Source organism: Poeciliopsis prolifica, unplaced genomic scaffold (assembly GCF_027474105.1).
Source record: "Poeciliopsis prolifica strain line A6 unplaced genomic scaffold, Auburn_PproV2 SCAFFOLD010, whole genome shotgun sequence".
Classification (NCBI taxonomy): Eukaryota; Metazoa; Chordata; class Actinopteri; order Cyprinodontiformes; family Poeciliidae; genus Poeciliopsis; species Poeciliopsis prolifica.
Window position 1 is genome coordinate 3,208,329 of NW_026562385.1, and position 14,765 is coordinate 3,223,093.

Sequence of the window (14,765 nt, forward strand, 5' to 3'; positions counted from 1 at the left end):
AAATACATTGAAGAAATGCTTTCTTTACACACTAATTATAAACGGCAAATATCACTGCTTTTAAGTGCCATAAATTCAAAAACCCTAAGTGTGGAAAAGAAAATAATCACCCTCAACCTTTACTAACACAGAAAGAGCCTATGGAGCTCTCAACTCTCTCACATATACAACCATATTTTTGTGAACATTTAGTAGGGATAAGTAGCTCAAGTTCTTCACTCACAGTGTTTCAGGTATAAGATGCCTACTTGATCCAACACAATTGATTCAAATTGCCTCTGCAGGATGTCACTTATCTTTGCAGAGGTCTGCTAATAAACCATGTGTTTGATTCATACGTGTTGAACCAGGGCAACGTCTAAGACATGCAAGACAGTGGCGCTTAAAGACTAACCACCATAACGTTTCTCAGGTTTACTTTTTATAAGTCCTTTCTTGGTACACAATATCGTTTTATATCTGCAGATAATTTTTTAATATAGTTTTTGACTTTGGACACGAAAACAACTTATGTAAGGTAAACACCAAATCACAACTGCAAAAGAAAAAGTTTGAAAAATAATTATATCTTTAGCTGTGTATCAAACACTGTCCAAGGTGATTTATTTTATTTTTCTTGTATTTTAGCTTTATTGATAGTTGGGAGCCAAACACAGACCTGTATGCGAGCGGTTGTGTATCTTGAGGTTCTCCAGGCGTGAGAAGCTCTTGTTGCAGGTGGGACAACGATGTGGTTTCTCGTTAGTGTGAGTACGTATGTGAATGAGCATTTTGTACCTGCAAGCAAAAAAGAAACGTAAAACGTTCTTGGTTTTAAAACGGAATATCTGATTTGCTCTTATAGACCTCAGCGAATGATTTCCTCACCTGGCATTAAACCCTCTTCCTTTGCGAGCACAGCCCTCCCAGTGGCAGCAGTACCCAGAGTCCTTCTCAGGTTTCACATGGAAGTCGTTGACATGGTCCACAAGATCTTGTAGCGAGTCAAAGAGCAGGTGGCACTAAAGGAGGGGAAACATTGTATGAAAACCGTAAAAGGTGATAAAGGTTTCTCAATATCAAACTGCAATCCCTGTCTACCTTTTTCCAGCGACATGCAAGTTGTTCATCCGCTGAAAGGTCAGGGGAAGCCCGCTTGTCACTCGTTTGGCCAATGAACATGGAGGATGGCAGGTGAAGTCCTGCTCCAGGACCAATTGGCACAAAGAATTGAAACGCCTGCGAGATGTGAGAATTCTGATGAACAGTTAAAAAAAAAAGAGAGAGAGAGAATGTCTGCTAAGTTTTTTTTAAGGAACTAGAACTGAATTTTTTGGTAAGATTGAACTTTTCTGCAACAAAAATTCGAAGTGTGTTTGGTGTTGTATGAAGCAGAAAAATGCATTCCCACACTTATGTAAGGTGGAGGATCTATGATTCTGGGGGCTGTATATTTTCCAAAAGGCTCAGTAAGCCTTATGCATTGGCCAAATAACCAAATCAACACAGAGCGGCTCTGAGAAAATATGCAGAGGATTGATTAAAAATCCCTGCCTCAATGCGACTTTGTGAAATGTTAAAGGCAAAGACTAAAAACTATTGCCAAACCTGTGTTATCAGTATTTTATGCACTAAAAATGGTTGGATTTTTCTAAATTTGACATTTTGAGACAATCCTATATAAACTTAATTTAAGATAATTTTCACATTAGGAGGAGCATGTGGATACTTTGCTGAAAAACAGGTAATAAGGGCTTGATTGCCAGTTAACTAAAAAGCTAAAAAAGCCACTAAACTTATAACCCATTCCATTTTCTTCAAGTAGTGTCCTGCTGCAAATCTCACTATATCCCAAACCTCTGCCGAAGAGCAGAGAGACTCTCTGAGCCGCAGAGAGATAATGCCCAGGCTTTCCCACGCTGAGAGTAACCTGCAGTGAATTCTTGCTCAAGCAAAAAGCAGATATCTCAATGAAACGAGTTAAAAATCTAAAATCTTGGAAACACACACACATACTGTGCTTTTTTTTTTACAAGAAGAAAGCGAGTGTTTTCCTGATGGCAAACGTGTGAGAAACTGCAAGAAAGATAGTGATGGAGGTTTATCTAAGAATAAGGATGCTGCGGTAGCTTCAGGGCGTTAAGTAAAACACAGAGGAGTGGCTTAACTGCCTTAGCAATTCAATTCAATTGCACTGAAATTAAATTAGGCGGCATGAGGTCTGCATGGCCGCAGTTTTGTCTTAAATCTGATTACACACACGCGCACACACACAACAGCCCAACGGGGCCAATGAGTGCATGTTGCACAGACAAAGGCAATTGTTGGGGACACAAGTCGGGTTTGATAAGAGCTTCCCTTCCCCTCTTAGGGGCAGAGGCCTCCCTAACCTTGCATAATTGAATTCCCCTGTGACAGTGTGACACAACTTGATGTTGCCCCTGATTTGATGACCCAAACATCCTGAGTCAGGCTACAGAAGGACAGCGTAAAACTTTGACTGCATACAGTGGCCTAAAAATTTTACAATCTCGACGCTGCTCATAAATTTGTAAAAACAAAATTAACTGTGATTACCACTGTAAGTATTTTTAGATGTAATTACATCTTTGCAAAATGGTTCACGCTCAGTCAAATTGGACAGAGAGGATCTATAAAAAAATAAAGTATTTTTGAGTTGAACTTGAATTAGCAACACAGAACATTCCACTGTGTCATACTCTTTCTGTTTTCAGATGACGGGCTGAACAATGCGACTGGATGTTGAATGCTTGTGGCTTGTATTTGTAGTAATGTGACAAAATGTGGCATCGTTGAGTTGTCCTACACTGGAGTGTTTGCAGGAACTTGGATGTCATACTCACGCCTGAGGGAACGTAACTGCCGTTGCTCATTTCTGGAGAGCTGGGGGTGTGTCTGGAGGAGGGAGACATGCTCAGGTCCACCGCAGGAGGAGTTGGGGTGTCAGTCCGGTCGTAAGGGACCACCTGCACACCTGAGAAATTCCACTCATGTTGGAGTGATGACACTCTTGAGATACCTGTTACAGGGACACTGAACTGCACTTTACCATAATTGGACCTGCTGCTTCTTCTTGGTGTGGTTGAGTGCCTTTAGTTAATTTTAGTTGTATATATTATTATTATTATTGTGTGTTGTTTATTTAATATTGTATATTTTGACTTTTTGCATGGGAGTTGCAATAGAAATTTCGTTGAATCCTGTTCAATGACAATAAATGCTATTCTATTCTATTCTATTCTAACTTGTCCTGTTCAACCCTATTTCAGATATGACATGTTTCAGGGGGATAAAGGTTTTACCTCCAGGTTTTTAGTTACATTTTTTCCACTTGAATCTAGCTTTCTTCCACAGTTCTCATGATTACTGACAAAATCTGTCCTAGAGTGACGTAGAAAAACCGGTTTATTCTTAATTTGTCGAAGATTGATAATGCTAATTCTCAAAGAAATAACGTTTGGAAAAGTTATTAACAATTAAGAGAGGTCATGTTCTGCAATAGCCCTTGACATTATCTGCGGAAGCATTTTTAAGTTAATTGTGTTGAAACAAGAAAACCATTAAAACAGGAGAGACACCAGCCTTTCAGATTCAGAGTTGCCCAGGTTCTCATAAACTGCAATAGACTTAACGTGAAGGACACTGCATGAGGTTAAAACCACCTTTCCTCACAAAGAGCTTTTCTTTCTCCCTGTTGTTTGTTGGACTTTACAAAGTAATTACAAAAACTACTGCATAGTTGTCTGGCCCAAGTATTGATTATAGCTTTTCTTCACTGCTAGTTATTTCCATCAGTTTTGTGCAGAAGTGACTCAGCCAAGTGAACTAGCCAACATCAGTGTGTCTGGTCCCTGGCATCGCCTGGGTACCACTTACCTGATTGTGGAGATGCAGGTGAAGCGGGCTCTATAATTGCTGTCCCATCATCCGTCATATGCAACTGGCGGACCCGCTTGGGATGCAGCGGTGAGAGCAGAGGAGAGCGGGTTCCCCTGTCCTTCCCGTTTGCCCTCCGAGGTAGTTTCAGGTCCAGGGGCTCGTCCAGCGACAGCATGGCTGCAACCCGCTGACCTCCCAACTGCAAAAACAGGGACTGAGGTAAGGAATCACACTTTCAATGCTTTAGACTTCACTTTTTTATTTATATATATATATATATAAAAAAGCTTTAGAAACCATTTGTCATTTTTCTTCCACTTGTGTGCCACTTTGTGGGGTTTGTGTTTGTAGCAAGAGAAAATGGATGAAGACTTTTTGGAGATTAGTCTATTTTCAAATCGCTTAGTAACTAACATACAGAAATTCAACAGTCCAAGATTATGAGCATCAGACAGCAGAGGGCAGGTTCTCACACCTGCAACTTTTCCCACATGAACTTTGTTTAAAAAGTATCTCACATTCCACAACCCCACTGGGCAGGGAGCACTCTCCAACAATGGCAAACCGACCACAATCAAAATCTGAAACACTGAGAAAGAAAAATAAACACATACACACACGATGAGGACTCAGTGACCCCCTTCTCTTTTTCCACCCTGACCTTTACTCTCACACTCTTCCTGAGGAATTTCTACAATCCGATCCAGATGGTCACCCCCTCCACTGGGCCTTTTTCACCTCACCCCATGGCCAGTTGCTGGCCTTTAAACACTGTCGCATCAGGCCCTCCACCAGTGTAACCCATCCCAACATCCCCCCAGTGCACCTTCCAACTTGGACCTTTGAGACCCGCCACCAACGCCGCAGGCCTTCAGCTCCAGCTGTACCCGCTCAGTTCACCTCCTCTCTGCTCTAAGCACACTGACCTCTGAATCCAGCCAGAGGCCTTGCTGTTACTTGGGACTTTAATTGTCCTCTTCCTTAGTCGCAGGACTTTTAGCATTCCTTTATATCGTTAATTTGTGCTTTTTCACCTTACGGCATATTAGAATCACAATCTTCACCGAAAATGTGGAAAAATGAAACCTTTTGGTTTACACAGACAACAGGGGTGCACATTACCCTGAACACACAATTCCTACAGTAAAACACGGTAAAACACTCTGACCAGCTTCCCTTGCTCTTCTGAAGAAAAGCAACCCCACATCATGATGCTGCCACTACCACATAAAAGAAACTGCTTAACGAATGAGAAAGAAATAAATTAAGACTCATTTCCACCAGAACAAAAACCCCAATTAAAGTATGTTAATATGTGAGATAATAACAAGTTAATGATCGGAAGCAGAATCTGACGTAGCTTGAGTTGTTTTGCAAAGAAGAAAAGAGATGTATCCCAAAAGAAAAGGTGATTCTGTAAAAGACTTGCATCAAATTCAAACAAATATGACAATAAATCAGATCAAATGTGCCAAACATTTTCAGTTTTGATCTGAAACAAATATTAGTGTTTTTTCTGTCTTTGTGTTGCTCTATCATTTAAAATTCCTATCACACACAGTGAATTTTGTGGTTTTACCATGACAAAAAATGGGAGCATTTTCAAGAGGTAAGAATACTTTTACAAGACTTTGATTAAGTATGAGTACATAACAATAAATCTGGGGCACACTGATTTAACACTGATTTCACATAAAGAGGTGATTCTGTTCTTTAACATCGTCAGAAGTTTTCTACATAACACATCCAGGCGGTACTACTGCTGTATTGCTGATTTAAAGCCAAAACCTCAGAGGGCAATGCTTTAGGGTTCACTGCTCCACCTCACCAAACAAACATGGACACATCTCCTCAAAAGCCTCTTCACAACACGGTAACAAACAGACATGCAGCCCTACATCCTGACACACATCTAAACCAGGCACTCAAATAAATCCATCCATGCACAGAAGTAATTAATCAAGCCATAATTTCATGTGTCCTTCCGCTCTCCTTCACACAAATGCTGACACAGACTCATACAGGCCACAGTTTGCAGTGAATGGTGGGCTTTAAGAGCAACTGGCCGGGAGCCACACGAGTCGATGGCCTTGTGTCTGGGAGGCATGGAGCATGGAGGTGAGCAGGTTCACCATCCCAACAAGTGATGGCCTCGGCTTGCATATGCATATCCAGACAAAGGGGATCACCAGAGGGTCCAGAGACCCCCGTCAGCCAAAGATAAGACGATGATAATACACTCAGAGGGGGTGCAAGCAGGGAAGCAGAGTGTGTATATACACAGAGCTGCATTATGCTTCTGTCAGTTTGATCTTACAGCAAAAATAGACACTCGTGTTCATCGCAAAGACAAAATCTAAACATTGCGCAGCCTTCAGTCGGGGTCAATTTTACCAGATGAATACACGAGAAGCAGCGTGATGTGTTAAAAACAAACAACCTGTCACTTTTTCAGCTGACCGCATGACAAAAAGTGTTATATTTGTTGTGCTGTAACAGAAGACAGGAGCATCAAGGTGAGGTTAGACAGGTCTGATGAATGTAATTAGTTTCTTTTGCGTAAATTGTGCATGGAATTACTTGTTTGTATGTTTTGGCTACTTATCTTTTGTGGATATGAGACCTGGTAGCATAAACAATTTCTAAAAGTCTGCAGATTGTGCAGTTTTGAGGTTTCATTTTATTGTTTTATTTAGAACAATGTTTCAGGTCTCTTGATTATAAAAGATTACCATGTGAGTTTATGGAAAACATAGGCCTGATAAAGTAAACACTGACCTCCTATGTACAGTGGTATTAAAGTCGTATTACTTTGGCTTTTCAACAGTTGCGAGTGTTCAGACTAAGATTTTTGCTGGATAAAATCAATCTGAGTTGAAAGCATTTCAAGTTTTCCTATTGGATTTACGTCTGGACTTGGAACAGGCCATTTGAAAACCTGGATATGAATACATCTAAACCTTCCATTCCACTTCTGGTTGTATCAAAGGTGAATATTTCCCACAGTCTCAAGAACTCTGCAGCCTCTGGCAGCTTATTCCAAGAATTCCCTGTATATAAGCAGCCTCCCTGTTCCTTCTGATAAAAAGCCTCCCCACAGCATGCTGCTGCCACCACCATGTTTCACTGTGAGGATGTTGTATTCAACACTGATGTGCAGTGTTGAATTTTACTACAGAATATGTAGAACATAGCAACAAACAAATATTCACCCATAATAATTTGGATTTATAACTGAAAATAACTTTATAAATGTGAAGAATGCATTGAAAGCATCTTTATAAGCTGTATTATTATTATTATTTATACTCATCTTAGCGAGTCCCTTTGATGTAGTTCACCTCTGCCTACCCTCAGTCAGTCTGAGTGGGAAGTGACTCAATGTGTGTGTGGATCTTGGACTGGACTTGCAGGATTTTGGCTAAATCTTTGAAACAGCATTCACTGAGAAGGGGCTTGTAAGAAAGAGTGTAACAAATAGGGCCGTGCAGCAGAGAGTGGGAGTGATGTAGGCAAGGGAAGATTATGGCGTTCTGTCCGTGCATGCTTGTGAGATGTGTGTGTGTGTGTAAAGCTTTGCTGTGGGTGGCTGTGAAGTTTGAGGAAGGGGTGTTGGCTGGCCCCCATGCAGACTTCCTCGCTCAGCCATGGGGTCGGCAGAGTCTCTGAAAGGCAGCATTGTCCCTCGCTGGGCCCTCTCTCAATCTCTCGCCGAGTAAACACAGACTACAGCAGCTGAGTGGGAGGGAGGAGAGGAGGGAAGATCGCAGGGGCCGCAGCGAGGATATATGAGGGTGAGGAGGAAGTGGTGGAGGAAGATTCCTCAAAGGGAGGTTTGTGTGTGTCTTTGCGAGCGTTATCATTTATCTCCTCGTGTAAATCTTTCCAACCTGAGTCCTGAATTGTAAACACAAGTCCCTTTGAAGACTCTTAAGTCTCTGTGTGTGTGTGTGTGCGTGTGTGTGTGTGTGTTTGAGGGTAAGTTTGGGTCAAAGATGGATGAAAGTTGGGCGGGTTAACATACTGAGACAGCATAGAAGGGGCATCAGGTCAAAGGCAGGGCTGCGTGTTTCAACACCTCTGTGTTCTGGGGCTAAAAGCACACGGATCAAGGCTGACCCGGCCCTGACCGCCTGATCTTTCACCTGATCTGATCTGAGGAGATCAGAACAGGGAGGGTTGGGTTTCAGACCCGTCTGCTTTAGAGAACATGTCTATCAACCAAAAGATGATTATGCTTCAGGGTATAAAATCATATTGTGCAATATTTTATTTTCCAAGCGGTATTTAGGAGGGTGAAAGAATGTGTATGTCTCCAGATTTTGTGCGGCCCCCTCTAAGGTTGGCTGTAACTTAATCTCCCTCCTGCTGGGACTCTGGGAGGTGGTCTGTAGGAGGTAAGCCATCTCTCCCCAGGGCTCTTTGTGCGCTCACTCTCATTTTCCTTTTCACACACATGCACACGCATGCACAGAGGCCAACTGATCCAAGCAACACTATAAAAACACAAAGTCGTCTTAGGCTGATTTCTTCCTCCCAGTAAATCCCGGATTTCAAGGTGAGATGGAGGGGAAAAAACTAGAGATTTTTCAAGAAATCAGTGAAATAACACCTCATTAATGAATTAATATAATTGAGCTTCAGTCACATTTGACTGCAGTTATAACCACTTAATAAATTTCCAAACCTTTATGCCGGGACCCAAAAAGCTGCCCTAGTTCCTGGAAAAGGTTTATGTAGTGGAAACGGGCCTGATGTGAACAGAGAAACTCCCTTGAGTCCATGACATGAATCACCGCAGAGCAGAACATTTTCTTCCTAAACACTGTTAAATGTGTGAAAAGAACATGGCCCATGTCGTCAATAGCAGCACTTAGACTAACAAACTTAAAAGGAAAGAGTAAAAACTTCTTGTGTTTCCATCCAACAGGTACAAGGATTGGGTAAGTAATATATGACTGAGACGTGGGTAAGTTGCGACCCCCTGACTTTTTACAGTTGGGATCCACATATTTAAGTCAGACCTAGAGTAAATAAATGGAGTTAGCATTTCTCTCTCATAGGCAAAAATCTCTGGAATAGTTCTGGTTTAACAGATCAAACTCTTCTGATCTAGCAATGAAGTCTGTGAAAAAACAAAGCGAGTTACTGAATTATTAATACATTCACACTGAGAAACTGAAGAAATCAGACCCGTATGAGGTCACTCTTTTCCTCCCTCTTCTGTCATTACTGACGTGGGTTGAGGTAATAGCCGCTTGGGACCCCACCTATGCTGGTCCGCGAACGCACCCGCGTCTTTCGTCTCTCACGGATCACCCAGCATACACACAAACACACACAGTCGGACAGCTGAGAGGTTTCTTTTTCGGGCCTTTGTCATCCTTATTCAGCCTCCTCCTCAGACAGGAAACCTCAGTTTCCACTCCTCCTTCTTTGGGCCTCTTATTCTCTCTTTCTCTTTTTCTTGCATTCTTCGTTTGAATTTTTAAACTCACATGTGTGGCTATTATGGATTGTTCCTGTGTGCTTCTACCCCTAATCACTTACCATAGCATGAAATGATTATTTCTCATTTGTATATTTTCTAAGAAACTTATCGGGGCTTTAAAGTTTTCGACTGTTCTTGTCATTAAATTGAACCTGCTATCGTCTTTTTTCAGGCCCGTCGCAAATATACTGAATCTTGGACGGTATTATGTAATAGCAGAATGCATGCAGACCCCAGGGAAGGGCTTTTGAGGGAAAACAGTTTGTGGAGCCCGGGAAAAGACGTTTTCATTAGCGCAGTCCAAAACAGCTACCAGTTCTCTCAGGATTTTATATAAGGAAAGCAGGAATAAATGAGCACGAAATGGAGCAAATGGGGGCAAAAGGAGAAAAAGTGAGTGAAAGAAGGGAGAAAAGGGAGGGATAGGTTTAGTAAAGTAAGAAAATAGTGCAACAGGAAGCTTCTGAGTGAGCTACCGATGGCCTGCAGCCAGAGCTTTCAGACACGGAGGAATTCCAGGCAGAAGGCAGGGAAGGAGGGAAGGTGCCAGGAGGGAGGGAGCAGCCGAACATGGAGGGCGGGTCGCGCTTGTGGTTTGTTGTCAAAGGGAGACTACAGCGAGAAAAAGAAGGAGAGCATGCTTAATGCGTCTGACTGCTTTCAAGATGTGTTGAATTGGTCCAGCAGTATGTCAGTCAGTAAGAAAGAAAAAATCAAATCAGTTATGATACTGCATATTTTCCTGACAGATTGATAAAGCTTCATAAATTTTTGATTTTAGGTTCAGTGTTAAAACGATTTAATAAAAATGAAAGTTAAATGTCTATTTGAAATTACTGAATAGAAAAACACTCCAGAATACATCTGAAACGCAGCACATTCTTCTTAAAACGCTCCACGTTGCGTCAGTGAGGAATTATTTCACATAACATTATTTTATATTATTAAATATTCTCTTTAGGTTTTATGCATATTTTCACAGTCATTTAAAGCACCCAGTCCATAAAAATTGTGCTGGAGGTATTGCTGCTTTTCTTTCTGTGTCAACAAAATACAAAGTAGATCTGTGACAGTGTCATGATGATCTAACAACGTTTTATGGTCTTTAAAGATGGAGAGAATTTCAAAAGATGCAGAAACTAAGCGGTTGCAACCATATATTTTTAATTTGAGAAATTGTTGCCCTACCATATATAGATTAGGATATGAATGGTCTGTAAAAAGCCTGATTGAGATTTCACATTGTGCCGGTAAGCCTTGTGCCCTGGAAGGATAAGGATTGTGGCACGATGCGGTGGCCTGGGTGATGGATGGATGGTTTGGCAAGAGTTTTTTTGATCTTTGTGCTTCTTTTATTCGCCAGGTCATTAGAAAAAGAACACTGTGCTCTCAGGAGAGAACATGATCAGGAAGAAATCAGTTCGGCAATAAAACATTCTTCCGAGATGCTTTGACAGAACAAATTAATAGAAAAGGCAGATTTAGCTGGAAAACGCTGCTGCGCAGGGGAAAACTCCCCTGGCTGCACTTAATTTGCTTGTCTCGCTCTGGCCCTTCACAGTGAACATGCTGTCCAACTCGAGTGCAGACTTGAGAGGACATGCGGTCACGTGTCTTTTCATTCTCTGGTCAGATGGCCTTCATGGAAGAGACAAATCTATAGTGTCGCACAAAAATATTCATACCTGTGTAACTTTTTTATTTAGTCAAAAACCTTTAAAAAAAAAACTATAAAAATGTTCTCTGGTTAAATGAGACAAAAACTTGCCTGCATCTAAAATGCCATGTTTGGTAGGAAAACTAACACTGTAACACAGCAACATGTGGTGTCAGCATCATTTTGATTGGATGGCTTTTCAAAGCGGATGAAAGCAAGACACAAAGCGACTTTTGGAATAAAATTTCTCCCGCAACACAGTGTGTGGCATTTCATTTCAGAACAGCATCCACAGGAGAATGATCCCATCCGTCAACTTGTGCAGCACTTTGCACAGTGGTTACAAGGGCTTTGAAGATTGGCGATGAGTAATGTTACAATAACGCGGGGCGTTTCACAACATCCCAATTTTGTAGGGTGCCAAACGGCAGGATGCAGTTCGCACAGCATGAGTAAGAGAAGAGAAAAGAAGAGAAGCCGTCCCCAAAACTGCTTTATTTTAACCTCCTGTAACTCCGGTGGCCCTCTCCACCTTCAGCGGCGAACTCAGTCCCTCCAACCTTTACTCCTCAACTTTCATCTCTGTCCTCCAGCACTTCCACGTAAAAAAAACAACAACAAAAAAACAACCTGCCTCATCTCTGCTCCCTCTTGACTTCCTCTCCACTTTCTCAGGCTATATTCTCATTCCCTTCTATTGCTCTCTTCTTTTCCTCTTCTTCACAGACTCCCACCACGTCTATCGCTGCCGTCTGTTTTCCACAGACACACACACACCACCCTCCGCTCCCTCTCAATCAAAATCTGTGGGCTCTCCCCCCGCAGCCAGTGATGCAATCCACCGACTCCTGCGTGCAATCTCAGGGTCTGGCGTTGGCTCGGCAGCCAAGCAGGGGCGTATCCACACCACGCTCGGCAGGAAATCAACAGGAGGGGAAAAGATGGGAGGCGAGAGAAAAGAGGGAATGCAGCCAGTGTGAGAAAGAGCAAAAGAGAGTCTGAAGTTGTGCGAGCTCATAGTGGGAGATCTGGTAAAAAAAAAAAACAAAAAAAAAACCAAAAAGTACCGTCATAAAAAGTTTACAGTTTGTGCTGCTTCTTTAGAAGTAAATGTCTGGCAAACCTGACTTTGTTTTGTGCAAGCGGGATCGTGTGTGGGGTTGTTGTAAATTGCCTTAAATGTTCTGGAAGGCACTTTGGAAAGAACATGACTCTCGATGATCAAATAGCACAACATCTCAGCTCTTGGTCCTCTCGTCGGCCCACAGGCCAGCTGTGTCTCTTTTGCTTGGATTGCTGGAACTGGATTTCGGAAGTGACAGCTCTTCACTACTCCCACACTGATCACTGTCATTCCTGCTGACTCACACCGCATTAGCATTACAGCCTCAAGAAATGCAAGTAACATTAATATATTATTATTATATTCCCCAATAAAACCTGGCAGAAACTGTGAAATACATGCCTGTTTGGAGTAATAAGAACAAAACTATATGCATCTTCGAGTGTCCTAAATTTTCCAGCAACACCAGAATATTGATCTAGAAATGTTGCTGGTCAATAAAAAAAAAATCTAGTGGAATCTGAAAAGTTAATAAGTTAGTAGCTTTTCTTTAACTTCCAAACGAGGGAGAATGGCACATCAGTCAAGAGGCATTTCAAAATAAGAGCACAAGTGAAAAATGCAAAAATAATTCAAGTAAAAAACCTTTTTTTTTTTTTGTTTGGAACAAAAATCTAAACTGAATGGCATATTGATGTGGCCACATCACCCCAAATATTGAAGCATGGCAATGGCTGCATCATTCTGAGCAGAGTTTCTTTTACGACAAGAAAGCTGGCCAGAGCTCATGGAAAAATATATGGGGCTCCACACAAGGAAAATACCAGAAGAAACGCCATCGGAGGCTTCAAAAGTCTTAAGACCGTGACACTCAGTTCTCGCTTCAGCTCACAAAACAGCTGTATCTGTTTTAGTGAGACTGCTGGAAGTGGAGTTTGGAAGTAACACCTCTCCGCTACTCCCTCACTCTCTGTCTGATTAAAAAATGTCCTTTTCTCCCCATTACGTTGTTGGGGCTGGGCAAATAACATGTTAGCACAGTGTGTGTGCACAGCAGTATGCCACATTCTTTTAACGTCGGAGGTGTGTTCACTAAAAGAGTGGCCTTATCGAAGAAAATGGGCTTAATGCATGTTGAGCGCCAGATCGTAAACCTTTAAAGGGTTCCAAATGTTCTTAACCTGTTTCATTTGAAATGGTTTGCGGCATGCAAAGCACGTTCAATCACACTTTGCCAGATTTATAACGAGAGATCGCCACTGAAAGACGCGGATATGAGCCTTAAGTCAGGTCAAGAATGCAAAGCACAGACACCTGCCTCAATCTTTGAAATACCAGGCTCACTCAGAACACACAAAAAAATCCCACAGACCTCTCCCAAACACCTAAGTAGAGTTTATAGGTTTAAAAATGACGGCGAGTGAACTTGCAGTGTATGAAACTCCCTGTGCATCCCTTAGAACACAGTAAATACTGTATCTAAACAGATTTTGCCAACCTGCAGCACTGACTGCGTTGTGTGGAGTTCAGGCTCGTTCAGGGTACTGTATCTGCGCTCCAACTTTGGGAGGGGCGAAGTCTGTCTCACAGTCATTTCCTGGACGGGAATATTATGGCACCACACGCATGAGAAACAAACCCCTTTCACACTGACATGCCGACCTGAGCCGCTCTCCTTTCGCTTGCAACTCAATAAAGCAAGTGAGCACAGGGAAATCTCAAGGAAGCAGGGTTTTTTATATTCAATAGCTGCAGTAATATGATCTCAGCTTTATGCAACACGGCCTCCGGGAGGCTGAGGCCGAGGAGAGACGTGAGGTGGGGAAGCACATCTCTGCAGAGTTGAAACTTTTCAGCCTTTTCCACTCTGGATTTTGGATTGACACTCTAACTGGTCAAGAAGTCAGATCTAAGTAAAAAACAAACAAACAAACAAAAAAAAAAACAAACAAGCATTTTCAACTTATCAGACACAAATAATGTGCTTAGAGTTTTAAATGTTTCATTCAGAGTTCAAATATTTTCAATGAATTCCTGAATCTCCACCCAAACCCGTACTCTGGTCTCTGCTGGAGACTGACACCTGTGAAGCCATCCAGAGCGGTTTGTTAAAAATATGTTCATATTTTATTGATTCACAAACATTCCCAATTTGTTTTTGTTCTCAGACGTTGACAATTGACAGACACGCAGAACCGTATTCTGAAGTGGAAAGAGAAGGAAAAACATGGATTTTAATTAAAAGCATAAATCTAAAATGCGTGGCATTCTAGATTTATGAGCCAAAACTTTTAAGAACCAGTTATAGATGCAAGTCTTTGGGGTCTGTTGTCATTTTCCAACACATCTTTGAGAAACAGCTCCAGGAAGGCAGGACTGGATGGGGAGCGTCTTTGAATGTCAATTTTTAAGTCCTGCCACATGTTCTTCTTTGACTTTATTTCCGGCCTTTGACTGGGCCATTCTAGTGCATCTAAACCATGTTATTGTAACTATGACTGAACGTTAACAATTGTTGTTCAGGTGAAAGATGACTCTCTACTTGAGTCTCAAATGTTATGCAGCTTCAAACTCCAAGATTGTCCTATATTGATATTGTTTGTTGTAGAACTTAGTTACCGTGATCAATGAAGTTAATTCTTACAACAAAAACTGACTGACAATGGTGCTATAAA

At 41.8% G+C, this 14,765-nt stretch overlaps 1 protein-coding gene across 4 annotated transcripts in view; it reads right to left on the reverse strand.

Annotated features, from left to right (window-relative positions):
- The window catches only part of glis2b (GLIS family zinc finger 2b), a 29,568-nt gene that overhangs the window by 5,303 nt on the left and 9,500 nt on the right, over positions 1–14,765 (reverse strand). For 2 of the 4 annotated variants that reach the window (XM_055035039.1, XM_055035042.1), the window contains exons 2-6: positions 3,877–4,078; positions 2,844–2,974; positions 1,081–1,218; positions 868–1,001; positions 659–777 (exon numbers count right to left, since the gene is read on the reverse strand). In XM_055035039.1, the coding sequence (XP_054891014.1) occupies positions 659–777; positions 868–1,001; positions 1,081–1,218; positions 2,844–2,974; positions 3,877–4,054 (700 nt within the window). In that variant the 5' untranslated portion in view covers positions 4,055–4,078. Of the gene's footprint in view, positions 1–658; positions 778–867; positions 1,002–1,080; positions 1,237–2,843; positions 2,975–3,876; positions 4,079–14,765 lie in introns of all 4 variants that reach the window. The other 2 variants (XM_055035038.1, XM_055035041.1) reach the window with 1 other exon arrangement.